At 50.7% G+C, this 14,184-nt stretch overlaps 2 protein-coding genes across 4 annotated transcripts; both read left to right on the top strand.

Annotated features, from left to right (window-relative positions):
• The first annotated feature begins 3,208 nt into the window (after positions 1–3,208).
• Positions 3,209–6,408, top strand: CD27 (CD27 molecule). 2 transcript variants are annotated; one of them, XM_072799247.1, is made up of 6 exons: positions 3,209–3,640; positions 3,790–3,921; positions 4,805–5,056; positions 5,172–5,261; positions 5,518–5,637; positions 5,895–6,408. In XM_072799247.1, exons 1-6 carry the CDS (start codon positions 3,505–3,507, stop codon positions 6,017–6,019), a joined length of 855 nt encoding a protein of 284 aa, XP_072655348.1. In that variant the 5' UTR covers positions 3,209–3,504; the 3' UTR covers positions 6,020–6,408. The 2 variants fall into 2 exon arrangements, with proteins under 2 accessions (XP_072655348.1, XP_072655349.1); XM_072799248.1 differs by having other exon boundaries at positions 3,219–3,640; positions 4,805–5,017.
• Positions 6,396–14,138, top strand: TAPBPL (TAP binding protein like). 2 transcript variants are annotated; one of them, XM_072799246.1, is made up of 7 exons: positions 6,396–7,086; positions 7,860–8,075; positions 8,218–8,475; positions 10,673–11,011; positions 11,804–12,106; positions 13,310–13,393; positions 13,579–14,138. In XM_072799246.1, exons 1-6 carry the CDS (start codon positions 6,546–6,548, stop codon positions 13,387–13,389), a joined length of 1,737 nt encoding a protein of 578 aa, XP_072655347.1. In that variant the 5' UTR covers positions 6,396–6,545; the 3' UTR covers positions 13,390–13,393; positions 13,579–14,138. The 2 variants fall into 2 exon arrangements, with proteins under 2 accessions (XP_072655347.1, XP_072655346.1); XM_072799245.1 differs by having other exon boundaries at positions 7,857–8,075.
• The last annotated feature ends 46 nt before the right edge of the window (positions 14,139–14,184 follow it).

Raw genomic sequence — 14,184 nt, 5'->3', positions numbered from 1 at the left:
TCTGAAGAGCCAAGACCAATTCCGGGACGAGGGGCTGAAGACAGATGGGGTATGCTGCCTGACAGTCTGTGACAGGAAAGGGTGGGGTTGGGCAGTGCCAGCGAGACTCAGTGCCTTTGCTGCCTTATGAGGTAGCGAGACCACCCATAAATCTCTGGGGCAGGAAGGACGGTTGAAAACAAGAATACCTAAAATTCAATTTTAAGTTGTAACCTTTTGATATGTAAACGTTTCTTAAGCAAAAGTTTAGCCACACCTAACAGCCTTCTGTTTACTATTGGTTTGGAGGAAAATTCAAGAAAGCCTGTATAGGGCAGGAACCTGTGTCAGGGCAGAGGTAAGGGAAGAGCCAGGAGCACAAAGGCAAGAACTGGACTTGAGCTGAGTGGGAACAAGAGATGGCCATAACAGCTGGACCACCAGAGTTGGTGCCAGTTGACAGCTCTGCCTCCTCCTCACTCTGTCCAGGGCCTGTCCTGCTTGAAAGGTGAGGAGTGTCTTACCTAGATATCAAGAAGTAGGGTGGCCCCAGCTGCCATCTGGGCTATGGTCACTGTTCCAGTTTGAGGGTTTAGTCAGGCCCTCAGAAATAAAGAAAATCATCAAAAGAGATGTGCTTCCGTGGGCCTGTCTCTGGAGATGCAGGAGGAGGAGGGAGGAGTTGAGAAGAAAAGATCTCTGTGCCAGCAGGTGTGGAGAGAAACTGCACCCCAAAAGAGAATGTGGTAAAGGAAGATTCCGAGGGAGAGGTCAGCAGGTTGCACTCGCAGACCTGTAGACAAGATGAAGGCACTACCCAGGGAGCCAGTCCAGGTTCCATTCACCTAGAGCAAAGTGAGGTCCAGAAAGCTGGGTTTCCTCCTCTGGGCCACAGTACTCCAGGAGAGCCAGACAGACCCTGCTCCTGCCCTTTCCCCCACGAAGAGGGATGATGGGCCCTAGCATAGAGCACCGAAGCCTCCCTCGCATGGGTGAGTAGCCGTGAGATTGTGAAAGTTGCCAGTCCTCTCTGGGTCCTCCAGTTCCCCCTTCTGCAAGTTCTCCCTAAAGGTCCCAACTCCTCCTTGCTCTTGTGTGGTGTCCTCCAACCCCACAGGCCCCCACTTCCCATGCCCAGGTTTAAGACTCATAGTGAAGGGGCACCTGGGGGCCTCAGTCAGTTAAGTGTCCACAACCCATAGGTTTCAGCTCAGTTCATGATCTCAGGGGTTGTGGGATGGAGCCCCTCATGGGGCTCCACACTCAGTGGGGAGTCTGCTTGAAGATTCTCTCCCTTTGTGCTTCTCCCTCTCTCTCAAATAAATAAATCCTTTTTTAGACTTTTGTTTTTAATTTATTCATAAGAGACACAGAGAGGCAGAGATATAGGCAGAGGGAGAAGCAGGCTCCCTGTGGGGACCCAATGAGGGACTCGATTCCAGGACCCCAGGATCACGACCTGAGCCAAAGGCAGTTGCTCAACCACTGAGCCACCCAGGTGCCTCAATAACTAAATTAAAAAAAAAAAAAAAAAGATTCACAGTGAAAAGAATGACCATATCTGGGGATGGGACAGGACTGTTAGTGACAGCACAATCCTCAGATGACAAGGTTGTCTCTCTGAGGTTGGAATTCAGGCACCCTGCCTGCAAGGGAGAAGAGGTTGTGTAGAAATAATTCTTCAGATCACACTCACATGTGGTTTCCCACGTGTGAGGACCCTCTTGAAGAGAAGAGGGGCCTGGAGGAAAGCAGGGGGATGGAAAATATGAAGAGAAAGGAAACCAGAGTGAGTGAGAGAACAGAGCTAACAGGTGAGGTCACAGGAGTGTGACATTTTATGAGCAGTGTGGAAACAACGCCAAAGCCCCCGAATGAAAAGGGGCCTGGAGAAATAAACTGTGGGTTCAAAGAGAGAAAAGTCCAACAAGTTCCAATATCCCCAGATCAGCCTTCCCAGGAGAACAGCAGAAACAGGCAAGCAATTACCCGGGGAATCTCATCCCAAGTGCCAAGGCTGGGAAGAATGAAATCGGTAGTGAGGTGACAAGGGAAGGCCCAGAGGGACAGTGATACCCACCCCATGGGCTGGCAGGAGGATGAAATGAGATTGCATGTGATCTCCTAGCTGAGAGGAGGACACGGGTGTAAGTCCCTTGTATGCAATTCTGAACAATTATGTAGCAAAGTCTTTTGGCCATAAAACCAGACCTCATTCGATGCAAGGGTTAGTTACGGTCCTTATGAAACCCACTTAGCTTCAATGGTTCATTCTTTTTTAAAAATTAAAAAATATATATATTGGGCAGCCCGGGGGGCTCAGCGGTTTAGCGCCACCCTCAGCCCAGGATGTGATCCTGGAGAACCAGGATCAAGTTCCACGTCAGGCTCCTTGCAGGGAACCTGCTTCTTCCCTCGGCCTGCCTCTCTCTCTCTCTCTCTCTCTCTCTCTCTCTCTCTCTCTCTCTTTGTGTCTTTCATGAATAAATAAATAAAATCTTAAAATATATTTTTTTTTTGAGAGAGAGAGAGCATGAGCTGGGGGGAGGAGCAGAGGGAACCTGACCCAGTACTCTAATCCCAGGACACCAGAGTCATGAGCTGAGCTAAAGGCAGATGCTTAACTGACTGAGCCACCCAGGTGCCCCAATATTCTTTTGCTGCAGAAATGTTGTGCTTGATTGTGAGTGCTATGCCAGCCCCGTGAGGGCATTTTGCAGGGCTAGTTTCTCCCCCAAATCTGAAAAATCCTGAATTCTAAAACCTATCTGACCCCAAGAGTTTCAGATAAAAGTTGGTAGACCTGTACTGAGGTCCCCCTCCTTCTCTAAACTCTTATTAGTTTGTAAACTGTGAACAGGGGGCAACGTGGGCATCTCTGTGCACAAGCGTGTGAAGGGGAGAGGTAGTGACCCATGCAACCAACATTCTGTAAAAGAGACGGGCATGAGTGGGTTATGTTCTTAGTGAGCACAAGAGCCAGATGGAGGGCAGCCCGGGTGGCTCAGTGGCTTGGTGCCACCTTCAGCCCGGGGTGTGATCCTGAGGTCCCGGGATCAAGTCCCACGTTGGGCTCCCTGCATGGAGCCTGCTTCTCACTCTGCCTGTGTCTCTGCCTCTCTCTCTCTGTCTCATGAATAAATAAATAAAATCTTTAAAAAAAAAAAAAAAAGAGCCAGATGGAAACCGGGAGAGGCCGGCATGTTGGAGGTGATGGATGCCTTTGAAGAGCAGCAGATCTTCTGACAAAGCTTGCCCTTTAATACTCTTGCTGGCACCCAGCACACGGAAAAGGGGGAGGGGGTGGAAGTCGCTGTTCTGAGAAAAAAAAAAAAACAGGCACAATAGAGCTTCAGCTGCCATCAAAGGTCGCCTTACCACCTGAAGCCAACTTCTGAAGAGGGCCTGCAGCTGCTGCCCAGGAGGTACAGAGAGTAGGTACCAGCACCCAGCTGGACGTGCCAGCTCCACCAAGGCCAGCAGTCTGCAACTGGGGTGCAAAAAGAGCTCCCCTGAGTGAGAACCATGGCCCGGCCACCTCCCTGCTGGCTGTGGATTCTGGGGACCCTGGCGGGGCTCTCAGCCACCCCAGCCCCCAAGCGCTGTCCAGAGAAACACTACCAGGTCCAGGGAGAACGGTGCTGCCAGATGTGTAAGCCAGGTAAGAGAGGAGGCCTCGCCAGGAGTTTGGGGGTAGGGGGGGAGCAGAGAGTGTGTCTGAGCTCAAGCAAGGAGAGGAATCCTGTCCTGCCCTGAAGACGGCAGAGAAGTGGCCTTCCTTGCCCCTTGACCCTAGACCTCTGCTCACAGGAACTTTCCTCGTGAAAGACTGTGAAAGGCATGGAGAGGCTGCTCAGTGTGATCCCTGCATACCGGGGGCCTCCTTCTCACCAGACCACCACGCCCGGCGCCACTGTGAGAGCTGTCGGCATTGTAACTCTGGTGAGATGGGCAAGCCTCCGGGGGAGCAAGGTGGCAGAGCTGGGTGTGGAGAAGCAAAGAGGAGGGGGTCAGAGCTTGTCACTTCGAGGCTACTGCAAGTGGAGGCAATGCTGGGAAATGGGGTGACCTGGGCATATGCCCTGGGGAGAACTCTAGTGTTACAGCGAAGGGGAAAGCAGAATTTGGGGGGCTGCTGGAATGGGTGTATAACTCAGATCATGACAAGAAGGGGTAAGTGAAAAAAACAGGAGGGGAAGTGGCCCTAGGTCCCTAGATTTCAGATAAGCGACCCCTTATTGATGAACTGGCTGCATCTGAAGCATGCATTTGTTTGGACCCCGGAGTACATCTTTCTTAGGATATAACAATACCAGCCGGTGGGAAGTATCTTTCTTCTTTTCACACAAAAGCCAGTTTAGGAAAATGAGTATGTGTGTGTGGCCCATGTTTTTGTTTATTTTAGAATTTTATCTCTTATAAAATGAAGAAGTGCAATGTCTGCAGCTGTGTTATGGATTCTTTTATTATTTCTCCAGCTTAGCTAGAATTTCAGAAACCATGTGCCAGCCTACATAGAGTAGCAGACTTTCAAGTGGCCCCTTTGCACAAATGTTCCCCCTCAGGACCCTTATGAGGACTCTGTAACTGAACTACTACACTGCTTACCTATGAATGAATTTTCTAAAAGGTCTCAGTGTTCCCTTTAATGACCCTAGTAATAGAGGCAGAGGCACTAGGTGACAGGGAGCGAGGGGCAGGAGTCCCTCACTGTGGGTCTGGGTTGGGAGCTCAGGGCAGGATTTAGCAAGTGCACTTTGCAGGTCTCTGAGGCCTGAGCTGCTTGTGTGTCCCCTGTCCCCCCCACCCCGCCCTCTGTCACCAGGTCTTCTTATTCGAAACTGCACTCTCACGGCAAATGCGGAGTGTGACTGCCCCAAGGGCTGGAAGTGCAGGGACAAGCAGTGTACGGAATGTGATCCTCCTTCAAACCCCTTACTGATACCTCATCCGTCTCCAGCCCGGGGCCCACACTTGCAACCCACCCACTTACCTTACGCCAAAATTAAGTTCCAGGCAACGCTTTGTCCAGTGACAGGTATAGTAAGGCTCTCGCCACAATCACCACCCTCCCCAAGTAAGTTGCCTGGCCAGCCAGTCAGCCCTCCCATCTCATTGTGCGTCTTAGGCCTCAGGCCTTCCTTAGGCCTAGGAGATTCCCCAGCTCCTGCTCAGTCTGTTTCTTTTTCCAGAGATGCAGGAGACCAGCACAGTCCGGCAGGTGCAGACCCTGGCTGACTTCAGGTGGCTGCCTGCCCCAGCTCTCTCCACCCACTGGCCACGTGAGTTTTCTCTCCCTGTTCTCTACCCCCAGAGAGACTGCATACAGGAGAGGGAAGCCAGCCAGAAAGCTCCTAGGAGGAGAGTTTAGAAGGGGGAGAAGCAGAGTCTACGGGTTAGGAAAGAACTGAGTCCAGTGGTAGCAGTAGGGGAGGGGATGGGTGACAGTTGGGAGGGGAGGTGACAATGGGCCTAGGCTGAGGGGAGTCAAGGCCTAGGCTCTCTCCAAAAACCCTGTGTGGCCTCTGCCTGTCACAGCCCAAAGGTCTCTGTGCAGCTCAGATTGCATCCGCATCTTTGTGATCCTCTCTGGAATGTTTCTTGCTTTCACCATGATCGGAGCTCTGTTCTTCCACCAACAAAGAAAATACAGGCTAAGTAAGAGACAACATACAGGTTTCCAGTCCTGTCCCTGTTCCCTACCCTACCATCCCAGGCCCCCTGCCCATGCCTGGAACCTCAGGGAAGCTTTCCTTACTCCATCTTTCCCAACGCTGGCTCCCACCTTCTCTGTCTTCCCTCTTAGCTGGCAACCCCCTGACAGCTAAGCTGACCCTCCTTGGCTCATCTCCACTCCTGTCACCACCCCCCCACCCTCACTGCCAGTGAAGGTTCATCTGATTCTCCTCCCGCAGACAAAGAAGAATACCCAGTGGTGCCTGTGGAGCCTTGTCCTTACAGCTGCCCCAGGGAGGAAGAGGGTGGCGCCATCCCCATTCAGGAAGATTACCGAAAACCAGAACCCGCTTCCTACTGCTGAGCTTGTGCACCACGGAGAGGGGTGGGCAGGTCATCAGTACAATAAAACCTCAGCCTCTATCCCACCCCAGTGGCCATCCAGGGGGAACAAGACTGCCCCACCACCCCCGTCCCCAGTTTCAGTACCATCCTGTTATCAGAACCCTTTCCTATGTGCAGACTTGAGAAAGTGCCTTTTGGAGATTGTCAGTGAAAAGGACACATGGGGATGAGGTGGAAGGTGGGACACAGGGACTCAAGTGTGTCTTGGCCCACCCACTTTCACTCCTGCCCTGCACCAGAGGGCTATGGCCTTAGCTGGAGAACACAGTTTCCCCTACGAAACACCATGTGCTGTATCACTGACCTAGAAACTCCGCAAAATAAAGTGACAGCCAGCCACACACAGAAGCTCTCCCAGCGGTGCTCTCTCTGAAATCCATTCTCCAGGTGCAGGCCACTCCCGGCCTCCTCCTCCAGATCAGAGATCTGAAGGAGGAGCTTTCTCCAGTGCAGACTAGTGGTGAGGGCCCCGCCCAAGTCAGGGAATGGGAACTGCAAGTGGTGTGGCACCCACAGAAAATGAAGAGAGTCCCCAGGCTACTGGGGATCCTGCATCTGGCTTCAGTCTCCCCCTTATTTCAGCTCCACTTTCTTGGGTGGGGAGCAAAAGGGTATATGCCGTCAAGTCAGGTCTTAAGCAGAAGGGGGAGGAGGGTGGGAGCCATGGGGCGGTAGGGCGGGGTGAGGCGACAAAAAGGAGAACAATGAAGAGGACTCTGGAACGAGCACCTAATGGCTTCACTGACAGGCAAGGCAGCCACGATGATAGCCAAAGTGAAAGCGAAAGTGGGCTGAGGACTGAAGAGAAAGCAACAGGCCGGCAGGGGTGGTTTGGAGAGACTCCTCTTCCGCAGCTCAGAGGCACCAGTCAGCAGGAGCTGGTGCAAAAAGGCGGTTGGGGAGAGGGGCAGGAGCAGAGTGGTGGCTGCTGCTCTGCTTGGCTGTCCAGGGCGGCCCCCATGGGCCCAGAGAAGGGGTGGTACCTGCTGCTCTGCTTGGCTCTGTCCAGTGCGGCTGCAGACCCAGGTGAGTGCGGGGTGCTGGCTGGGGAGGGGAAATGTTGGGCCCAGGGCAGATGTGATAGCCACCCACCCCAAGATTCCTGAGATGCCAGAAGGGGAGAAGGTTGTGGGGAAGGGCCGGGGATGGCCTCCAATTGCCTCCTAAGCCCAACTGGAAAAAAGGCTGGCAAAGTAAGGCACCAGTAGGGAGAAGGAAGACTGTGGGAAAGGCCAGATGAAGAAAAAGTGTGTTCTCCTGGGTGGATGTGGTGGTGGGCCTACTGAAGAGGACAATGCCTGGGAGCAGACACCCAAGAAGGAAGGGTTCCTGGCTAGGAAATCCCTGGAGGAGGTGAGCCCTGAACGTGGAAGAGAGGAAGGCCACCTTAATGGCAAAAAGCAGAGGAGACTCAGTGGGCTGGCTGGGAAATGGAGAAGATGGCTGCCAATGCCCCTTGCCACACAAGTGTCCTGTCTCCCCTCCCAGTGGCAATTCTTTATTTGCTTTTGCTGAGAATGCCTTTGCCCAAAGAGAGTTTTTCCTGTGACAGTTGTAGTAAAATAAAAACAAACTCTTCTGAGCAAGGCAAATCCAGGATTTTCAATAATTCATACCAAGTATGTACCTAGAGTAGCAGGTGCTTCCCAGAAGGCTGGTTTGGAGGTGACAAGAGTGGGACACAGAGCCAGCTAAGACCCTAGAAGACTCCATGACTCCACAGTTGGGGTGGGTGACGACGAGCACAGGAGCAACTCTCTGGGCAAGAGGGTGCTCACCCCATCTTTAACCTGCAGCAGAAAGGCAGTGGCAAGCAGTGGATGTGGTCCTAGACTGCTTCCTGGTGGAGGAAGGTAGGAACCCTGGAGGTTTTGCCGGCAGTAGGAATATGGTGAAGGCCTTGCTCGTGCTGAGGCAGGTACCAGTGCTGGATGATGGCTCCCTGGAAGGCTTCACCGATTTCCAAGGGGGCACACTGGCTAAAGACAACCCATCCATTACCTTCGAGGCCTCAGGTAAGAGCCCCCCACCCTGTGTCCCAATCTTTCTGGGCTCCCTCTGCGAGACAGCCCAGTTCCCAAGTACACTCGCTGCACCTGCTTTCCATGGGCCCAAGTGTCCTCAATCCAACCAAATCTGTGTCCTCTCCTCCCCCAGTGAACTTGGTACAGATTCCCCAGGCTGAGGCCTTGCTCCATGCTGACTGCAACGGGAAGGAGGTGACGTGTGAGATCTCCTACTATTTTCTCCAGGCCACTGAGAAGGCAGCTTGGTTCATCACCAACGTGCAGGTATCTGGAGAGGGACCTGATATCTCCATGGTGATGAAGACTCCCAGGGATGCTGAAAATGGGGCTGTCTTGCACCCCACACTGAACCTGCCCTTGAGCCCCCGTGGGACAGTACAGACTGCCGGTGAGAAGATTAAAAGTAGCAGAAAGGAAATTTTGGGTTTTTTCAAGTAGTCAGCTATGGGGGAATAGGAGGAAAAGGAAGGGAACAAGTACACCTCTGTCCATATCAGTCATTTCAAGGTGTCCCCTAGCCTTGGCCCCTTCTCTGAAAGACCCAAATAATTGGATTTGAATGATTTTCACCTCCCTCATCTGAGGAAATGACATGTGATGCTCTATTCACATATGCTGTCCCTAGCAGTCTTATTAAGCCATGCACAGTTGTATCCCAGTGAAAGCCAGCCTGGTCTGGTGTTTCAGGATGGTTAGAGCAAGGCACAGGGATACAAGTTTGTTCATTATCTCTTGTTAGTAAAATCTGGCCCTTACACTCTCCCACCCAGCACATACCAGAGGGTATAGGAAATTGAGATCATGATGATAGGTTTCTCTAGAATTGATCAAATCCAGTATTTTGCCTCCAAAAAGAGACAACCAAGTCCAGCGATTAGGGGGCTACCCTCCTGTCCATAGAAAGCCCCAGAACACTCGAAGCTTTCTGTGGTACAACCTAAATTTATCCTGCCACATCAGGAAAGAGGGGTTCTCATGTCTGTCCAGTATCAACCATAATGAATACTTGTATACCATTCACCTAGATTAACCAGTTATTAATATTTTGCCACATCCACTCTCTTGATAGATGAAAGGATAGAATAACCCCCACCCCGAACTAACAGAAAGTTGCAGATATCTCAACACTTCACCCCAAAAGTTTCCATGTATGGCATGTATTTGTTTAAAACACAACATTTAGGGATCCCTGGGTGGCGCAGCGGTTTGGCGCCTGCCTTTGGCCCAGGGCGCGATCCTGGAGACCCGGGATCGAATCCCACGTCGGGCTCCCGGTGCATGGAGCCTGCTTCTCCCTCTGCCTGTGTCTCTGCCTCTCTCTCTCTCTCTCTCTGTGACTATCATAAATAAATAAAAATTGAAAAAAAATAAAAATAAAAATAAAAAAAACACAACATTTAAAAAAAGAAAACGTTTATAACCAAAGACAAGGATGTTTCCTTCATAATCACAAAACCATCACCCCAGCAGCAAACCAAAGTGGGGAGCAATCTACAATGGTGCAGACAATAAGGGGCTACAGTGTGTAAAGAATTCAAGAACATATTTTCACCATTACACTATCACCATATTGGCCATTTTGAATATTACCAGTGATAAAATATTCCTCCCTGCCAAGGAGGGTATGCCACCAAGCATCAGACTGAAGAAATTTTCAAATTGATACAGTAGTACTGTCAAAATTCAGACTTCTCCAGTTGCCCTAATAATGTTCTTTGTAGCTTTCTGGGTTGCTTTGGTTTTTTTTTTTTTTTTAAGGCCAGGATTCAAACAAGGATCATGCATTATATTTAGCTGTCCTGTGCCTTTAGCTTCCTTAAGTCCAGAACATTCTTTTCCTGGCAAGGACACTTTGAGGGTGCATGCCCACTGTCTCATAAAATATCCCACTATTTGGATGTGTCTGATTGTCTTCCTCATTAGATTCAAATCAGCACATTTGGCACAAATACTGCTACTGTGTGTTTTTTAAAACTCTTACTCCTGGGGCACCTGGGTAGCTCAATGGTTGAGCATCTGCCTTTGGCTCAGGTCGTGACCCCAGGGTCCTGGGATCGAGCCCCACATAAGGCCACAAGGAGCCTGCTTCTCTGTCTCTGTGTGTCTTTCATGAAATAATAAATAAAATATATTTTTTAAAAAACCCTCTTACTCCTAGTCTTCACAGCAGCCTTGCCTTAAGCAGATGACCTTGGCAACCCTTAGTGACTTGCCCAAGGTCACAGAGCTAATAAGTGGAAGAAACAGGGTTCCAAAGTTTTTTCTGCTATTCCAGTGGTCTGACCTGAGAGTCAACAGTAACTCATAATTTTGCATATGTACTTTTTTGGTGAGAAGTCCATAGCTTTTGTCAGATTGTCCAGGATTAAGTGACTCCAGAATTCTCAGGATTATCATGTGTGCCAGGCTGCCTTCCCAGAGCACTATTTCTTTGTGTTCCATCTAGTGGGAATTGAACTCAACTGGCCTCATTGTCCAGAGGAGGAGGCAGGGGCAGGTGTATGCCTACAACATGTCCATAGCTAGGGATCAGGGGGACTCAAGGAGGAAGTAGCCCACAATCACCCTTCTTTTTCTCACTACAGTGGAGCTCCAAGTGACAACACAGACCCCATCCCTGAGTTTGCTGCTGGGGTCCTCAGCCTCCCTGCACTGTGGCTTCTCCATGGCACCGGGCTTGGTCCTGACCAGTGTGGAATGGCGGCGGCAACATAAGGGCAGCGGCCAGATGGTGTACAGGTGGACCAAAGGGCAGCAGCACGCCAAGCGGGAGGGCGCCATCCTGGAGCCTGAGCAGCTACTCCTGGCCGGGGACGCCTCCCTCACCCTCCCTAGCCTCACTCTGAAGGACGAGGGGACCTACATTTGTCAGATCACCACCTCTCTGTACCAAGCTCAACAAAACATCCATTTCCACATCCAAGGTGAGGCCATACTCAGTTCTCCAGGGAGAGGGTAAGGGATATGCCTATGAGAGTGGTTTTCAGGACAGAGTCCAACACAAGGGCAATTTCTTGAGAGGCAGAATGCATTGCCACGACCTAACTGCCACCTCCATTCTAGAAGCACAGACTGTTCCCTGTCAGACTCCAGGATAATTCCACCAAGCAGTCTACCAATCCAGGATTCTGCTGCCCTGTCCTGGCTGGCTGGCTCCCAAGTACCCCAGTCCTCTGGACCACATCCTGGGGAGGAGCAGCAGCAAACCGAGGGGCCATGGGGGCCGTCAGATTGGCAGGAGTATTCCATTACTGATGTCCTTGAAAATCACCAGCTAATAGTGATTTTTTTTTAGAGATTTTATTTATTTATTCATGAGAGACACAGAGAGAGAGGCAGAGACATAGGCAGAGGCAGAAGCAAGCTCCTTGCAGGGAGCCCGATGTAGGACTCGATCCCCAGACACCAGGATCATGCCCCATGCCAAAGGCAGATGCTCAACCATTGAGCTACCCAGGCATCCCAAGCTAATAGTGATGTTAAGAAGCTAACTTTTACTTGGTTTTACTAAGTTTTACTATTGTTTTTCAATTACCTGTGGAAGACGTGCCCCCTTCTGGCCTGCAACCAGGGTGGACCCCTTCCACCCCCTCCTTGGCTCTCCACTAAAGGGTTAATTCCAGCTTCCACACCAGCAAGAAAAGAAAGCAGGCTTTGGGCAACTCTGCTATCAGGTTAGATCCCTCTGGAAACTCACTCCTCATTCTTTCTTCCAGCTTCCCCCAAAGTACGACTGAGCTTGGCGAACAAAGCTGTGCCAGCCACCCTCGTCTGCAACATCGCTGGCTATTATCCTCTGGACATGACTGTGAAGTGGACCCGAGAAGAGCTAGGTGGAGCCCCAGTTCCGGTCTCTGGTGCCTCCTTCTCTGGCCTCCGGCAAAGCTCAGACGGCACCTACAGCATCTCCTCCTTCCTGACCGCAGAACCAGGCCCTGAGGGCACCACTTACACCTGTCAGATCACCCACATCTCCCTGGAACAGCCCCTCAGTGTCAGCACCTGGATTGCCCCACCAGGTACTAGGAGTGCCGTCCTTTCTCAACTTCTATACTTGGGGCTCCTCGCTCTCCTGCCCCCAGCTCGTCTCTGGCCTTGTTCTGCTTCCCACAGCACTCTGTTCCGTTTCTACTTCTTATTTCCTGAGATGACAGTCCCCATAGCTGCCACTACATCCTGAGACTCCATTACACCCCAGGTTCCAGGGTGCCAGGCAATATACTGAGAGCTGGAGACCAAGGGTGAATTGTTCCTGCCCTCAAGGAGCTTAGTCAGCTTGGAGGGATGGACTAGGCAGTCAGGGAGGATGGCCTGGAGGAGACACGCCAGCTAAGCAAGCTGAATGTGAAGGCCAAATTATAGTCTCAGGAACATTTGGGGAACTGCACAGCTAGAGCCAAGGGTGTGTGGGAAAAGAAGCAGCTCTGAAACTTGAATAATTACATTTATTGGGCATTTACATGAATCAAGTGCTTTACTGAGCACTTAGCTGTATGACTGCATGTATTATTATCACGACCCCCATTTTATTGATGAGCAAACTGGCACTTACAGATGTTAGGGAATTTGCCCAAGGTCACCTGCCTAGCAAATGGTAAGAGAGAAAATATGAAATATGGGCAGCTTGACTCCCCTACAGCCTTACATCCTTTACTGCTTTTAGTGGGCAGATCACAATGGGCCTGCAAGCTGGAATTTCATCCTGAAGTCACAGAATATCATTGAAAGGTTTTAAACAAGACCCGCAAACATCCAGGAGCATTGGGCATTATTTGGCGGCTTGCCAGCCTGCAAGCTTCCCAAAATCTGGGGTTTTGTCTCAGCTTACATCATTCCCCAGCTAGCTGCAAAATTCCAGTTTACCTGTCAACAACTAATCTAACCTAAGTCTCTCTTGCAAAGCAATTAAAAATGTTCCAAGCAAAAAAAAAAAAAAAAAAAAAAAAAGTTCCAAGCAGGGGAAGAGGCAGGAAATTCTGTGTGGAGGAACACACAAACATCTGACAACTTTTAACAAGTACGAATACTAGTGTGTGTAGTTCCTGGGTGAAAGCAGAACATTTGTTGCTATGAGCTCCTTAACCAGGGATGGGGACACTTGCACATTCCCTCTCTTCCTCTCTCAGCTTTGTCCCTCTTGCTGGGGCAGGTGTGGGCTCGGGCTTGGGCTCAGACATAATTCCCACCTACTGATCTCTGCCCACACTGATCTCAACCTAAAGAGCAGGAAACAACCTTTGGAGTCCTATTTGCCAGCGGCCTCTTCCTTCTTGCACTGTTGTTCCTGGGACTTCAAAGATGACAAGGTAAACACCTGCTTGCCCTCAGCCCTGCCCCTACCCCTCCTCAGTTGTGAATCAGCCAGCTCTAGCCACCTCCCCACCTAGATGAGGATGAAGCCCAAGTGTCCTGAGTTCCAGCAGTCCCCACAGCCCTACTTTGGGAATTACCCCAACTGAAACCAACCTCCTTCTCTCTTGTCTTCTCCTAGCTACCTCACCAAGATCTGCCAATACTCTTAAGTGGTAACCACTCTCCTGCCTCAGGATAAAAGAAGAGTAGTCACGTTCTCCCAGAAGGACTCTAGCCAAGTCTCAGAGCTCAAAAAGACTCCAAGAAAGGCATGAAGAAGGCACAGATCATGGGTACTCTGTCTCTGTGTAGGTCTCTGCCTTTTTTCATTGTGTCCCTGGGCTGAACACAATGTGAAGGGGTGAGAGGGTGGTAGGAAAGCAGAATGTCTGGGTGGAGGTTAAAAATGAGCCTGTGGTAGGAAAAGAAAATGAGAGGAGATTAAGGAGTAAGCGGGTAAGTCATGAGCTCATGGTTCATGAGACAGAGCCCCGCAGTGGGTTCCACGCTTAGCAGTGAGTCTGCTTGAAGATTCTCTCTCCCTCTGCCCCTTCCCCAACTCATGCTCCTGCTCTCTTTCTAAATTTTTTTTTTAAAGGAACAAGTAAGGGACAGTGGGGCAAAGGTAGGGATTGGGCCATAACACATAAGCATTTGAACCCTAGTCAAGTAAAAGTCCCTTGTGTCCTCAGAAACAAAGCTTTTCTACTTTCCTGTCTTTTCCCCACACTGGACCCAACTAAGC

Source organism: Canis lupus, chromosome 25, assembly GCF_048164855.1.
Source record: "Canis lupus baileyi chromosome 25, mCanLup2.hap1, whole genome shotgun sequence".
NCBI lineage: Eukaryota > Metazoa > Chordata > Mammalia > Carnivora > Canidae > Canis > Canis lupus.
This window is presented reverse-complemented; position numbering and strand designations above follow the sequence as displayed.

Coding starts and splice junctions, on each gene's coding strand:
- TAPBPL (XM_072799245.1), top strand. CDS start 6,546: ATGGGAACTGCAAGTGGTGTGGCACCCACAGAAAATGAAGAGAGTCCC. Junction 8,476..10,672: donor TGGGACAGTACAGACTGCCG/GTGAGAAGATTA, acceptor TTCTCACTACAG/TGGAGCTCCAAGTGACAACA. Junction 12,107..13,309: donor CACCTGGATTGCCCCACCAG/GTACTAGGAGTG, acceptor CTCAACCTAAAG/AGCAGGAAACAACCTTTGGA.
- CD27 (XM_072799247.1), top strand. CDS start 3,505: ATGGCCCGGCCACCTCCCTGCTGGCTGTGGATTCTGGGGACCCTGGCG. Junction 3,922..4,804: donor CTGTCGGCATTGTAACTCTG/GTGAGATGGGCA, acceptor CTCTGTCACCAG/GTCTTCTTATTCGAAACTGC. Junction 5,262..5,517: donor TCTCTCCACCCACTGGCCAC/GTGAGTTTTCTC, acceptor TGCCTGTCACAG/CCCAAAGGTCTCTGTGCAGC.